We start from the raw sequence: 15,360 nt of genomic DNA, 5'->3' as shown, positions 1-15,360 counted from the left end.
AATAGGCCAATAAGGGGCAGAATTTCACTCAGGAACGACCAGTGTTCCTTTTGCTTTATCTTGTTTTAATTTATGCAGAGTTTTAGTAATTAAGATAGGTGGCGGTACAAGCCAGTTTACATCGTTACCCCAAAACTGGGTGAAAGCATCTACACCTTCTGTCCCTGGACACCATACTTTTGAATTAGATCTCTCACACTGAGAGTTATAGTGTGTAGCAAATCTGTCTACCGTACAAATGTCCCATAAATGACACAAATAATGATAAATTGAGGGTTCTATTCCCCAATCGTCATGATCCATGATTCTGCTCAGATAATCTGCATCATTATTTTCAGTTCTTGGTATCCAATTAGGTGTTAAGTTAATCTTTTGAACTTCACAAAAATCGACAATAGAGGTAGCAATTGATTGTAATTTCAATTTCTTGCTACCTACTTTCAAAATATGCTCAACATTCTTGTTATCGGAATTAATTTTAATTTGTTTGTTTTCAGTGACATTACTAAATGTCTTTAATACCCTTCTGACACATTCTAATTCTCTCCATGTAGAACTTTCACCCATTTCCGGTTTGGTCCAATTACCAAATGTTTCAAAATTCTCAAAATGAGAATCAGCAAAAGGTGTAATATAACCACCAAAGCCCACATCTGAGGCGTCACAAAAAATCTCGCAGTCAAACAAAGTATTGACTGTTACCGTGCTTATCTTAGCACCTACTGTATTTATATTTCTACAGTGAAGATTCCAGTACATTAATTCGCTCAAAGCTTCGTGCGTTATTCGTACACAAGCTTGCCAACTAGCTTTTGACATAACACAATCATAAAGAAATCTAGTATTTCTACGTACTACATTGCCAAAAACGGCGTGCATGGAAATAAGCTGACCAACAATACTTGCTATAAATCTAGCTCTGAATAAAATCTTTCCATTAGTCACTTGAAATAAAACAAAATTCAAATATTTTTCTAATTTCTCTATCCTTTCTTCCTTGACAAATATGTTACCATTTTTTGTATCCCATGTGAAACCGAGCCAATCTAATTTTTGACAAGGAAACCAGTGCGATTTTTCATGCGCTATTAAAAAACCCAAATCTTCTAATTGAAGTTTAACTTGTTTACTACACTGTAAAGCAGTGACAAAATCTTTATCACCAGCAAGACCATCATCTAAAAACATTATAATTCTCTTGCCTTGAGATCTGAAATCTTTAACCACTTCTCGCAAAACCTTTGAAAAAATATACCCTGCGGTTGAAATTCCAAAGGGTAAAACAGCAAACACAAAATATTTTACTGTATTATCAAACAGCCATGAAAACCTTAAATACTGTTGATGCTCTTTAAATATCTCAAGATGATGATATGCCGATTTTAAATCGTAACTGAATATGAAATCATTTTCATTGAACAATTCTCTAGCGACTTTACAATCTTCGTATTTAAACCTGTATTTAAATAAGTGTGGATTTATGTGACGACAGTCAAGGACGAGTCTGGGTTTACTCGATTTGTTGAAAGCTACCGTAAGTGGGTTAACGACTAACGGTATAGTGCTTACTTCTTTGATACAGCATTTTTTCAATAGATTTAAAATTTCTGATGAAACAAAATCTTTGTTGTCTATTGAAGATTTGTTATTTCTAATATGTATACGATCAGGTTCTGTTTTAAACGGTATTTTATAACCGTTCTCGATTATGTCGAGAATGTATTGATTATCAGTTATCAATTTCCATTTATCTAACCTGATCTTTAATCTACCTACAGGTGTGCCAGGTAAGTATAAAACAGTGTCAGATGACAACTGTTCAGTCGTTACATTCTTGTCTTGTATATCGTACTTGCTCGTTATTGAGACAGAAGGTAAAATATTACATGTATGTTCAAAACTAACATTATTTATCTTTGATTCAGATGATAACAAATCGTTTTTTAAATGTAATAAATTGAATGTACTCATCTTTGACTTCTTATTTTGTGGACAATTATCACTCCAATGGCCTCTGTTTCCACAAGTGAAACATCTACCAGGCTTGTAGTTTGAGTTCTTGTCTTCAGAGCTCCTATCTTTATTATATGGAACTGGTCTTGGACGCTTTTTTGCCTTTTCCGCTTTAGATTTTCTTTCAGCTCTAGATTGGGCCCTATTCATACGTTTCTCGTCCTCAGAATCGTCTGCTATAGGATTTGTAACATATTCCTGCACTACACGCCATCCTAACTCGGAAGAATCCGCTAACTTAATAAGCTTCTGACGCTCTTGAACTAAGTCTATACCTTCCGATATCTTGTCTTTTGCCACGGCTACTTTGGAGAGGCTGACATCAGGAGTATCCAGCAAGGAACGGGCCTCCGTTAACTTGGAAATTACTTTAACACTGTGTCGAAACTGGTTTTCATTCCCTTTCCTTTGAAACTTGTAATTGTCTGATACACTTTCCTCTATATTGTTGATCTGTGCGTTGGAAATATCAAACTGAGACTGTTGAATGTTGGATTGTAAACGATTCAATCTTGAGTCCATCATTGCGCTCATATTGTTCAACATGTCCTGCTGAGAACTAGCGATGACACTTTTACCTCGTTTGCAATGGCTTCCCGAATCGGAGAATCTAACCCGGTGTCCATCTTGACACTACGACTGTTGGGTAGAAAGTGAAGGCTTTCGAAATATTTTCCCGCACTTGAAAATTTTCACGTGACTAAATAAGAAAATTCATACGCATCGTTAATACAAATGTTTCCCGCTATTCGTTGAAACGCGGGAAAATGTAAGTATTTACTGAAATGTTAACTAATTACGTGTAATTCCTAATTTCACCTATTTACTGTAACATATACATTAACAAGCCAACTAATCAAAAAGAAAATAATGAATGTTTGTTTCAAAAATATTATTTCTTATATGAATTGGTTAATGAAAACTATTTTTGAAATGGATTGAAAGCATGATTGCATTTGAATTTCAAATGGTCTATTAAAAACCACCAAGCAGGCAATTTCTCGTTATCTTTTAAAGCTCACGACTCTGACGTAAACCTTAGATGACAATTAACTATGAAATTCACGATTTATACTTGAAATAACGTTCACATTTTTATATGAATTTAACCCAAAAAAATTGCTTTTTTCTTGTTTTTTATCAAATGTAAAGATTTATATGTCATTTGAATAAACATGATCAAATTTAAAGATTTAAATGTTATTTGAATAAAATTGATCTACTTTTAAAGATTTAAATGTTATTTGAATAAACTTGGTTTTGAAAATTCCTGTGAATATGTGCTAAATAATTCATTTGATTCTCGTAATTATGAAATTCACGAGAAACTCATGTGAAATCAGTTTTCGTAAATTCACGTATAAGCTCGTTTGAGATACGTGCATGAAATTTCCCTGTGCAGACTTTCATGTTTTAAAAAAAAAAGAAAACTATTTCCGCTTTTAGAATATACGACAACGGATGTCAATGTGTAGACATGCCCAATACTAGTTATTAAGAGCATTCAAATATATGTTTACAAACTAACATGGTACTGAAAGTGAAAAGTTCTTGCGCTGAGACGGTAATCATAATTTCAATTATTTGGATTACCTTTTATCAAATCTTTTTTTTTCTTTATGAAACGTGTTCTGTATACATTGATAAATATAAATTGATATGGCAATATTTGTACTAATGTTTTTTTTTGTAAAACGATGAAAGGAATACCTCTTATAATTCTCTATGGTTTATGCACACATGCAGTTCTTATTTTGTATGTTTATGTCACTACTGCGACCAATCTTTGTACACGTTGCATGTTTGGAGCAATTGCGTTTTCTTTGTTTCTTCATGTAAATTAATAAATGAGATCGGAACATCGGTCAGCCTTGTTTGTGTGAGTGTGTATGCTTTTAAGATAGTAGATAAAATTAAGCACAGTATGTTAGAATTGTTTTTGTATTTGCAGGGAATGATAATTTACATAAGATCCTATCTACAGGTAACTACAAACTACGAATTGATCTTGAAGACTGGAACGGTGAGATGCGGTATGCTGAATACGATACGTTTGTCGTAGGCAATGAAGCTACAAACTATGTACTCACTATTGCAAATTATAATGGAAATGCTGGTAAATATTGTTGTCATATCGTTTATCTAGTTTATGTTTTTGTTGAGATCTTATTGTTACTCAATGTGTTACATTGATATGTTACTTTACGTACTACTTATAAAGGTAAACAACCTCAATTATTTTACTACCACGAACCAGACGGACACAAAACAATGATTTACAAACACTTAAAATTTAATACTGCTGTTATACAAGTGAGAGGTTCACCTAGCTATAAAAGCAGGTTTAATCCGTAATTTTCTTGATAGAAAATGTCTATACCAAGTCATAAATGTGACACTTTTTGTGCATTTGTTTGATGTTTGAGATATTAATTTTGACATTTGCGGAGAGAATTTCCGTTGAGAACCTTCCCCATGGTTCGTTTTTTTTTGTTATTTCACTTTTGGTTTAATTCTCTGATCTTACACGAACAGCAATCGAACAGTGCAAATGTAAAGATTTACATTGATTATATTGATTCTCATGTCATCAATCGATTTCACAAGGTGGTTCTTACCGTGTGTATAACTTGCCTTCGTGTCCATTTCAATATAAAAAAGATATTGGTTGTCATCTTTTGTTGTCGTTGTAGTCGCCAGTAAAATCACCTATTAGGATCTTCTCTTCGGCTATTGTTAACAAAAAAGTAAGATTGATGTGTGTAATATTTCCTAATCACTCTCCTGATATTTTAGTGACAGCATAAAAAAATGACTACTAACACTTAATGATGTTTTTTTCTCAAAGTGTTGTGCTTTTTATGGCAGTTAACCTGAATCTGGTGCGAATTTTATCATGAATCAAAGCCGAACTTCAAAATTATTGTAAACTGCCTATTTAAGAGGTGGCTTGATACAGATGTGAATACTAAAACATCCAAAGATCTTTTATAGTACATTCACTCTTAGACTCGCCATCATGCAATAGTATTACTATATTTGACCTTTCTACACATGACATAAAGTATTCCCAACTCCAAACTATAGGACAAATTGAAAGAGTTGGTGTTGCGTGGTTTCATAAAATAAAATTTCCATCGAACTTGAAAATAAACCGATACAACAGATACAGTTAGGTCGGCCTCAAATCTTGACGTGCATCTAGAAATCGACAATGAGGGTCGGTTGAAAACAAAACGTTACGACAAAAGAGATGATTGCAGTTTCCAAATTGGGGTTTGTCCATTTTAACTAGCAACAGAGCATCAGCGCCTGCATACGGAATGTATATCTCCCAATTGATACGATATTCCCGGTCTTGTATTTCCTTGATGGAGGTTTGATGTTCACATAGAAAATATTAAACTAGGAGTTCCAAATGGTGAAGTTGAAATTATCATTCGTAAGTTTTACGGACGCCTTCAAGAGTTTGTTGATCGTAAGGGCAGATCCATTTTACAGATGATAGCGATTATTTTTCTAATTTCGTAACTACTATCCCGTCCCCTTTTAATAACGAATGTGACCAAATGAATAAGATCTAGTTTGTACTACCATAAATAATACGATAAGTGACGCATCTGGGGCAGGATCTGCTTAATATTCCGAAGCATCTTATAACCTCCAGTATGGTGGGGTTTGTGTTGCTTAGGTAGCAATAAACAGTTAGGAAAAAATACTAAAATTTGCCCTTATGAATTTTACCATTCCCTTTTCATTGCCTTTTTGCAATATCAAGCTTACTGTTTGTGTCATATATGGGCATATGTATGTAATCAGAATCTTCCATAGATTTTATTTCCAGTATATAAAATGGTAAAATATAAATTCTTTTTGGTGTATCCATGGCAACAATCTGCATTTAATTGTTATAAAATATTGCAAAAAGGGGGGGAAAGATGTCACATATTTCCCCAAACTTTGACTAAAAGTAGAATTTCAATTGCTTGAAGTAATACCTTTTCTGAAACTGTGTACATATACCATTCAGCAAATCCAATGAAAATCATATGTCTTTCATCTCATTTTTTTGTAAAATTGCGTCAAAAACTTCGTGTAGAAAAAGTGTGTTTGTAAACAGTACATTAATTTCTGAATCGATGGCCGGTCTAGCTATGAAAATACGGACTGTCAAGCAGAAAACAGCCCATAAAACATGTAAAAAATAATCTTGATGCTCTTATGAACCAACTTTGAAGGCTAAATTAGCACTCATCTGTCTAAAAATGAATTTTATTTCAAAATAACTTTCCTATTTGAAAAATCCACAGGGGCCATAATGCGAAACTAAACATCTAACTGTGTATTGCTACCTTAATAGTAAATATTTTTTTCAAATTCTCCCTTTCAACTTATTTTCTGAGTTCTGCTAGCTAAAACGAGTAAAATGGCCCTTTATTTTTGAAAATTGGTTTAGTAATGAATATTTTATGAAGGTTAGCAGTTGACACTGAAACGCGACAAAAACTGATTTTAAGAAAGGTGCCAAGTCAAAGTGTAAAATCTTGTCTCTACCTCAATTTTTAGCCAAATCTTAAAAACTGTACCTCTTTTGTCAGTTTTTTAATGTTGAATATCATAATAAGATTTCTGATGATGCACCATTGTACAAAATTGAGCAATTTTAAGCATAAAAATGTTAATCTTTATGCTTATTGCATACCAAAGACTTGATTAAAAAACTTGGTGATAGGGAATCAATTTCTTACATCTGATTTAACTATACATCTAATATATGCCAAATGTAACATGGAATCTTGATAAAACAATACTATGATATATTCGCAAGAAAAAAACCAACGCGTTCAATACTTGGGCTACTACATGCAGCCCAATCCATCAGAAGCAAGCGTTAAGCCGATAGAGTACAAATATAAGCCTAGTGTCAAAATGTCTATTTTTGGTTGCTAAGGGCTGTAAACAATAAAATTGACACATATTGTCATTGTTAAACACTTAATTTACTCAGAAGTTGATTTTGAATCTAAATATCAATAGATTTGTGGCATGAAAAGTCTTAAATTATACAATTCTGAGCTTGGTAAGTATGCCATAAGGTAGCAATAAACAGTTAGGAAAAAATACTAAAATTTGCCCTTATGAATTTTACCATTCCCTTTTCATTGCCTTTTTGCAATATCAAGCTTACTGTTTGTGTCATATATGGGCATATGTATGTAATCAGAATCTTCCATAGATTTTATTTCCAGTATATAAAATGGTAAAATATAAATTCTTTTTGGTGTATCCATGGCAACAATCTGCATTTAATTGTTATAAAATATTGCAAAAAGGGGGGGAAAGATGTCACATATTTCCCCAAAATTTGACTAAAAGTAGAATTTCAATTGCTTGAAGTAATACCTTTTCTGAAACTGTGTACATATACCATTCAGCAAATCCAATGAAAATCATATGTCTTTCATCTCATTTTTTTGTAAAATTGCGTCAAAAACTTCGTGTAGAAAAAGTGTTTGTAAACAGTACATTAATTTCTGAATCGATGGCCGGTCTAGCTATGAAAATACGGACTGTCAAACAGAAAACAGCCCATAAAACATGTAAAAAATAATCTTGATGCTCTTATGAACCAACTTTGAAGGCTAAATTAGCACTCATCTGTCTAAAAATGAATTTTATTTCACAATAACTTTCCTATTTGAAAAATCCACAGGGGCCATAATGCGAATCTAAACATCTAACTGTGTATTGCTACCTTAGCCTTTCATGGCGTTCTCAGTTTTTTTTCGCCGTGTAACACTGTGATAGCTTTCGTCCTTCTTTATATTACTGCTAAGTAAAAATAAAACATAAAATATATCATGAAGCATTGCAATAGTCAACTTAATCATAAACAATTGCTTTATCTTAAGATCGTGTTCACAGTAACATAACTCTCAGTCTGGGCCCCGATGTCCGATTGGTTTAAATAGTCGAACTACAGATATCTAGGACTATCTAGCATGTTCGAATCTGCCACCTGGCAGGTTCGGGGTCACTCTGATTCTAAATGACTAGGACTGTCAGTTTCGTAACACAGGTCGGAGGTTTCTTTCTGGGCATTCCGGCTGTCTCGACCAAAATAAATTTCTTTTAACACAATAGCTCAAGAATGATGAAAGTGGCGTAAAAACATTCAAATAATAAAGGTGGTAGACCAACGCCAAGGGAACTAACTCATACTCATAAACATCGATTATTTATGTTTCAGGTAATTGCTTTAAACACATTGATGCAATTTGTATTTTACAAACGCATAACGGATTTAAAAAGTTATCCCTCTAAACCAATGTCTCTCTCATAAATAAATCTATAAATCAATACATCACTTTTTATCTCACCTGGCCTAAAAGGCCAAGTGAGCTTTTCTCATCACTTTGCGTCCGGCGTCCGTCGTCCGGCGTCCGTCGTCCGTCGTCCGGCGTCCGTCGTCCGTCGTCCTGCGTCCGTCGTCGTCCTGCGTCGTTTACTTTTACAAAAATCTTCTCCTCTGGAACTACTGGGCCAAATTAAACCAAACTTGGCCACAATCATCAATGGGGTATCTAGTTTAAAAAATGTGTGGCGTGACCCGACCAACCAACCAAGATGGCCGCCATGGCTAAAAATTGAACATAGCGGTAAAATGCAGTTTTTGGCTTATAACTCAAAAAACCAAAGCATTTAGAGCAAATCTGACATGGGGTCAAATTGTTTATCAGGTCAAGATCTATGTGCCCTGTTATTTTCAGATGAATCGGACAACCCGTTGTTGGGTTGCTGCCCCTGAATTGGTAATTTTAAGGAAATTGTGCTGTTTTTGGTTATTATCACGAATATTATTATAGATAGAGATAAACTGTAAACAGCAATAATGTTCAGTAAAGTAAGATCTACAAATAAGTCAACAAGACTGAAATGGTCAATTGACCCCTTTAGGAGTTATTGCCCTTTATAGTCAATTTTTAACTATTTTTCGTAATTCTTAATAATCTTTTACAAAAATCATCTCCTCTGAAACTACTGGGCCAAATTAATCCACACTTGGCCACAATCATTATTGGGGTATCTTGTTTAAAAAAATGTGTGGCGTGACCCGGCAAACCAACCAAGATGACCGCCATGGCTAAAAATAAAACATAGGGGTAAAATGCAGTTTTTGGCTTATAACTCAAAAACCAAAGCATTTAGGGCAATCTGACATGAAGAAAAATTGATTATCAGGTCAAGATCTATGTGCCCTGAAATTTTCAGGGGAATCGGACAACCCGTTGTTAGGTTGCTGCCCCTGAATTAGTAATTTTAAGGAAATTTTGCTGTTTTTGGTTATTATCATAAATATTATTATAGATAGAGATAAACTGTAAATAGCAATAATGTTCAGAAAAGTAAGATTTACAAATAAGTCAACATGACTAAAATGGTCAGTTGACCCCTTTAGGAGTTATTGCCCTTTATAGTCAATTTTTAAAATTTTTCGTAAATCTTAATAATCTTTTACAAAAATCATCTCCTCTGAAACTACTGGGCCAAATTTATTATAAATAAATATAATTGTAAGCAGCAAGAATGTTCAGTAAAGTAAGATGTACAAACACATCACCATCACCAAAACAAAATTTTGTCATGAATCCATCTGCATCCTTTGTTTGATATTCACATAGACCAAGGTGAGCGACACAGACTCTTTAGAGCCTCTAGTTTCATCTCTCTTCAAATATTAATATAGTAATACTTGTTATTCTTTCATTGTGCATTTGATTGTTGCTGTTTAACGCCTCTTTCAATAAATTTGGATATAATTGGGACCAATTTGTATAAAAGATGGATAAAAGATACCAGAGGGACAGACCCACTCATATATTAGAATTAAATTGAAAACGCCATGGCTAAAAAAAATCAAACAAAACCAAGACAAATAGTAGTACAGAAGACACAACATAGAAAACTAAAGACTAAGCAACACGTACCCCACATACAAGTGGATGCTAGGAGGTCCGAAAACATCACCGTACTTCGGCACAAGAATCAAAATACCAATTCTTATTTGATTCTATCGGAGAAGACTGCACCTGACCTTATCGGGCTGTTTAAAAACCAGTTTTAACAGTCTAATGATCGTTGCTTAACTATTTACACTGTTTTCAAAGCTTCTGAAAAGATTTTTTTAGCGATTTTGATGAAGAAAAATTTACAAACGAAGTCACTATCTGTAAATTTATATTTTATTTAACTGTACTTGATTACAGGAGACAGCCTTACTGCACCAGATTTATCATTCCCACCAAATGGATATGGGTTCTCAACATGGGATAAGGACAATGATGGATCCGGTTTTAATTGTGGAAAACTAGAACATTCTGGCTGGTGGTTCAATTGGTGTACTGAGGGTAATCTAAATGGGAAGTATTACAACGGTGGAATGATTGAGAGAGACGGGATATACTGGGAAGCCTGGAAACTCTCACAATATTCTCTCAGGAGTGTATCGATGAAAATAAAGCAAATTTGAACATTTGTTTATGTGACTGATTAAGAAAACTGTATACGAATTTTGCATACAAATCAATGATACACAAAGTACTGAGTTCTTTTGAGGAGAAAACGTTGACCTTTTTTTATATAGATTTCTTTTACGTAGTTGACATATTCAATGTTTAGACCTTTATTATTTATTCTGATGATTTTATTAGTTCTTTCAACTTTTCTCTAAAAAAAAACTATTGTATTTGTTCTGATTACTATTTTTTTCCGCCTAATTTTTTGTTCTTGCGATAAATATTTGTTTGGCAATATGTCGCTTAGATATTTCCCTATTCACTGTTTATCGTGTGACTGCATCTTCTTCGTAACAAAAAAAATAAATATCAACAAAATTCTTTTTCTAAATTGTTTGTTACAACCGCTGGAATTTTCGGCTAAATTGGATCGAAGCGATTCGATGAAATGATATAGGAGTTATTTACCTTCACCAAATAAATTTGTCGGTATGTTTTTTTTTACTCATAACGAATCTTTTGATATGAGGTCCCTAGATTCTAACTTAAAAAAATAAGGTCAAGGTTAAAGGACAAGTTCTCAGTTGTGACTTTTCCTTGTTTTTGGCATTTTTTCAACACTTTTAAAGATATCTATAAAAAGCAAGTGCAAACTGTTTGCTTTATTGTAATGAATATTTGTTACATTCGGTCTCATAAAATCTAATGGCATCTTATAGGAGTTTGCGGTCATGGAATGTCTAATTATAAGGTTAATTGATTATAAATCCAACTTGGTTCATTATAAAGCCATATGACCTTTAACAAAAGTTAGGTGGCATATGACCTTGAACAATAACAACAAGAAGTGAACATGAGAAAACCGGAAATAGCTACATGTATGTTTGCCCTTTTCATGAAAAAGTACTCAGAATCCATATTTTTTGTAATATATACATAAAGTTTTCACTTATTACCATAAGTGACTTTCGATAAACCAAAAGTGGCCAGTTATCTTCTGTTTTTCATGCAAAAGTATATAGAAACTTTATAGTTTTTAAATAAGTGTGCAAGAAGCTATCATTTGAGACGGGAAGTGACATCCACTTTATCGGAATTAGCTAATTATCTCCCATATTTTACTCAAAAATATTTCGAAACCATTTATTTATCACATCAGTATGAAGAAACTGATGATATGAAGCCTGTTTTAACTTTGAGTAAACCGGAACTAGCTTCTTATTAATAACTTTGAATATTGATGTGAAAAGATCTATTGGTTTCGTTCTGATTATTATTATTTTGTTTCTTCAGCCTTATTTTCTTCTTGCAATAAAAATTATTGTGTCACAACATGTCACTTAGATATTTCTCATATTGTATCGTATAGTTGATGCGGTTTTAAATTTCACCCTGTTTACCTTGTGACTACATCTACTCGGTAACCGTATAATAAAGCGACAAATGTATTTTATAAATTTCCTCGTTATATCCTTCGCTTGATTTGTCATATTTTGACCACAGCTATATCAACACTCTTTATGAGAGTTATTTCCCCTTCTGTAGTGATATAAGTGATATGCATTTCTATTTTTATTTTGATTTGAGGTTCGAAAATAAGGTCCAGGTCAGAGGTCAAGGTCATATTATAAATTTTCATTTGGCTTATTTTCTGTTCTTTTCAAAAACCGTATTAAAAAAATGAAAACAACACGTTTTATAATTTCTTGCGTCCGAAGCGCTTTTCTGTATTTACCTTCATCAGTAGCGCCCAAAACCAAAAATTTGAAATCCAAAGATGTATAAGTACCGAAACCGTTGAAGAGCTATATTTTAAAATTACCTAAAATAAATAGCCAAAATCATCTAAAGTCAAATTTGCCTGAAACAGTTGAAAACTTAGTTTCTTAATAATCATAGGATATTGACAACATGTTTTTACCAAATTGTATGTTGCGACATTTCGTTACACATGAATTGTGGTTGAAAGCGTTCGCTAAAACTAAATTGGAGTTTTCTCCCCTCTTATATTGAAAATAAGGCATATAGTTATATATCTCGGTTACAATATATAATTAAGACCTGTGGTCTTTTGATTTGAAGCACTTATTTATGACCTAGAAATTGAACTCAAGGTCATAGGTAATATTGACGTTCTAGATTTTGGCCTTTTCTTTTACCTCATATTTATACATGATAAAGTTATGGGACTTTTTGCATTACTTTGCAAGACACTTGACCTTGTTTAAACCGGAAGTAGATATCTGTAGTACTAATTTGATGTAAAAGTATAACGAACAATATATTTTTGGACTCAGTATCAAGTAAAACCGGAAGTGACACATTTCTAACCTGTAGTAACAGTTTATTTCCCTTATTTAGAAAAAAGTAATGGGTCCTTTAAACAGTTTAATATGAAAAACGGTATTCAATAGATGTTTATAAAGGAACAATAGGTGTTTTTATGATTTTATAAGAATTTAAATGTAAACAATATTTAGAGAACATAATAAAATTGCAACATAGGAAACATATAAATACAAAATTTAATCCCCGTATTTAAAATGAGTTTATTTAAAACATTCTTTCACTTTATATTGAAAATAAATGTTTTGAATGGAAATGTTTATTAACATAAGATAATATTAAAGAAATTCTAGCTAAATACAATAATTTCAAATTCATAAAAGGATATTAAAGATTTATTTATTTCCATATTATTTTAAATATTTCATTAGTTGATATGAACTATATGAACTTTTAATTGAATAATTGCTTGTCGGAATTATTCAACAATTGTTATCAGATCACATATGTAGTGCCTTGTCCACAACTCTAATTTTTTTTCAAGGAAATCCATAACATAGGGTAGCAAGAACTCCGATGAGTTGTCAACACAACTTACACCTGAACAAAATATAAAGAAGGGTGTAATATTATAACAAAGAAAAATATGATGCACAACTGAACAAAATAAACTATTGCAATCTAGAACCAGAAATTAAGTTTAAAGAAATTCAATCAAATAATATGAGAGGATATATTACAGCACAACTATAGAAATATTGAAAACAAGCATCACATATAAAAAGAAGATGTGGTATGATTGCCAATGAGACAACTGTCCACAAGAGACCAACATGACACAGACATTTACAACTATAGGTCACCGTACGGCCTTCAACAATGAGCAAAGCCATTACCGCATAGTGAGCTATAAAAGACCTTGATAAGACAATGTAAAACAATTCAAACGAAAAAACTAACGGCCTTATTTATATAAAATCAAAGTCCAGAGAGTCTTTTAAAGTTGTATTTTAAGAGAAGATTATATTGGTTCAATCAGTAACAGCAAAAAAGAATTTTTAACATCTTGACAAACATGCATTTAATAGGAGAGATCCGTTTGCGCCACAACTTTTTTCCAATGCACCGTTTGCGCCACATGTTTTAAAATTACATGGTGTCATACATGTATGCACCAAAAACAAAGCATACGATTTCTTCTGTACTTGTATATCTTTATTAGATATTCAGCAAAGCAATAAGTTGTATTCTCTCTGTACATTGACTGTCTAATGCAATTTAATCCATTTCTCTCAAGATGCTAATCTTCATGGTGAATTATCTCCGAACATATGATAAAAAATAGAATAAATATAATACTAATCATTATTATTTGTGATAGATATGTGTAAAGGTAATTTGGCACTAATGAGTTACGAATATTGGCACAATTGATACATTTGGAAAACAAAAATTTGCGCAAATGATACCCATGCAAAACAGTAATGGGCGCAAAAGGAATTCTGCCCATTTGATTTAGCTACCTGGAATTTACCTATCTGTCTAATTGATATGACTGTTTTGATAAGTATGCACTTTTGTTGTGATAACTACTTGCACCTATTCCTCGAATGGCAACATAATTTTACAGGTACATTGACGGTCGATCAAAAGATGTTGGCATTCAAGGAATAAACCTAAAAGACAAGGGGTTATTCCCCGATTAAAAATAACCATGTTTCTTTACTTAATTGGTGAAAAAGTATCATGTTTTTTTGTGATTGTAAAAATAATTAATTAGCTTTCAATTAAAACAGGTTGAATGATTTAAATAATTTTAAAAGTTATATCAAATATACATGTTTTGAGGGGAGACAACACTGTAAACATCCTGTTTTAGGCAGTGAAAAAAGAAAACTTATTTGCAGACACTGTAGCTCTTTTCGGAACAGGAGACAGTACCCTGAAACAAGATTGTTTTTAAAGGTCTGGTAAAAAACCTATAAATTTTATACAGTTTTGATTATGAAAAATGTGCACGTATCATGTCTTTATGGGTATGAACATGATCTGATTTCAGGTGATTTTTTTCAAATTAGACATTTTCCCCCATGCTCTTTGGATGGATTTGTTATTAATATGATATAAGTACACTTTATATCTATTTCATTAGAAACTAGAGAACATTCTGATTCCAGTGATAATTAGTTTTATACCAGTATCTTTATTAATCAGTACACCACTAAGGGTCACTTATGCATGGTCACCAAAATATGACTTAAAAACAAAACTGTTGATTGCACCCTATAGAAACCATATCTTTTTGAAATCAGTGTACAATAAGCTATCACATGGCGCTGGATATGATATTTCAAACTGAATTTTCATACTTATATATCAAAATTGATCTTTATTGTTGTAAACACCTTCAATTGTTCTCTGACCAATTGGTTTTTGATTTAGTTTGAATTGTTTTGGTTAATGAGGACATATGCTATAAATCATGTTAAATTATGTTGATTAAGGCCATAGTAGGTCATGTTGTTCAATTCTTTTTATGCCCCAC

General features: G+C 32.6%; 2 protein-coding genes across 2 annotated transcripts; one reads left to right on the top strand and one right to left on the bottom strand.

The window, feature by feature from the left end:
• Nucleotides 1-24: 24 nt before the first annotated feature.
• On the bottom strand, nt 25-2,547 carry LOC134727832 (uncharacterized). The gene has a single exon (XM_063592223.1). The coding sequence runs from the start codon at nt 2,545-2,547 to the stop codon at nt 25-27; it is 2,523 nt and encodes an 840-aa protein (XP_063448293.1).
• Nucleotides 2,548-2,601: 54 nt separating this feature from the next.
• On the top strand, nt 2,602-10,543 carry LOC134727831 (fibrinogen-like protein 1). The gene is made up of 3 exons (XM_063592222.1): nt 2,602-2,659; nt 3,965-4,129; nt 10,281-10,543. Exons 1-3 carry the CDS (start codon nt 2,602-2,604, stop codon nt 10,541-10,543), a joined length of 486 nt encoding a protein of 161 aa, XP_063448292.1.
• The last annotated feature ends 4,817 nt before the right edge of the window (nt 10,544-15,360 follow it).

This window comes from Mytilus trossulus, chromosome 8 (genome assembly GCF_036588685.1).
Source record: "Mytilus trossulus isolate FHL-02 chromosome 8, PNRI_Mtr1.1.1.hap1, whole genome shotgun sequence".
NCBI lineage: Eukaryota > Metazoa > Mollusca > Bivalvia > Mytilida > Mytilidae > Mytilus > Mytilus trossulus.
This window is presented reverse-complemented; position numbering and strand designations above follow the sequence as displayed.

Coding starts and splice junctions, on each gene's coding strand:
- LOC134727832 (XM_063592223.1), bottom strand. CDS start 2,547: ATGAGCGCAATGATGGACTCAAGATTGAATCGTTTACAATCCAACATT.
- LOC134727831 (XM_063592222.1), top strand. CDS start 2,602: ATGGCTTCCCGAATCGGAGAATCTAACCCGGTGTCCATCTTGACACTA. Junction 2,660..3,964: donor CTTGACACTACGACTGTTGG/GTAGAAAGTGAA, acceptor TTGTATTTGCAG/GGAATGATAATTTACATAAG. Junction 4,130..10,280: donor AAATTATAATGGAAATGCTG/GTAAATATTGTT, acceptor ACTTGATTACAG/GAGACAGCCTTACTGCACCA.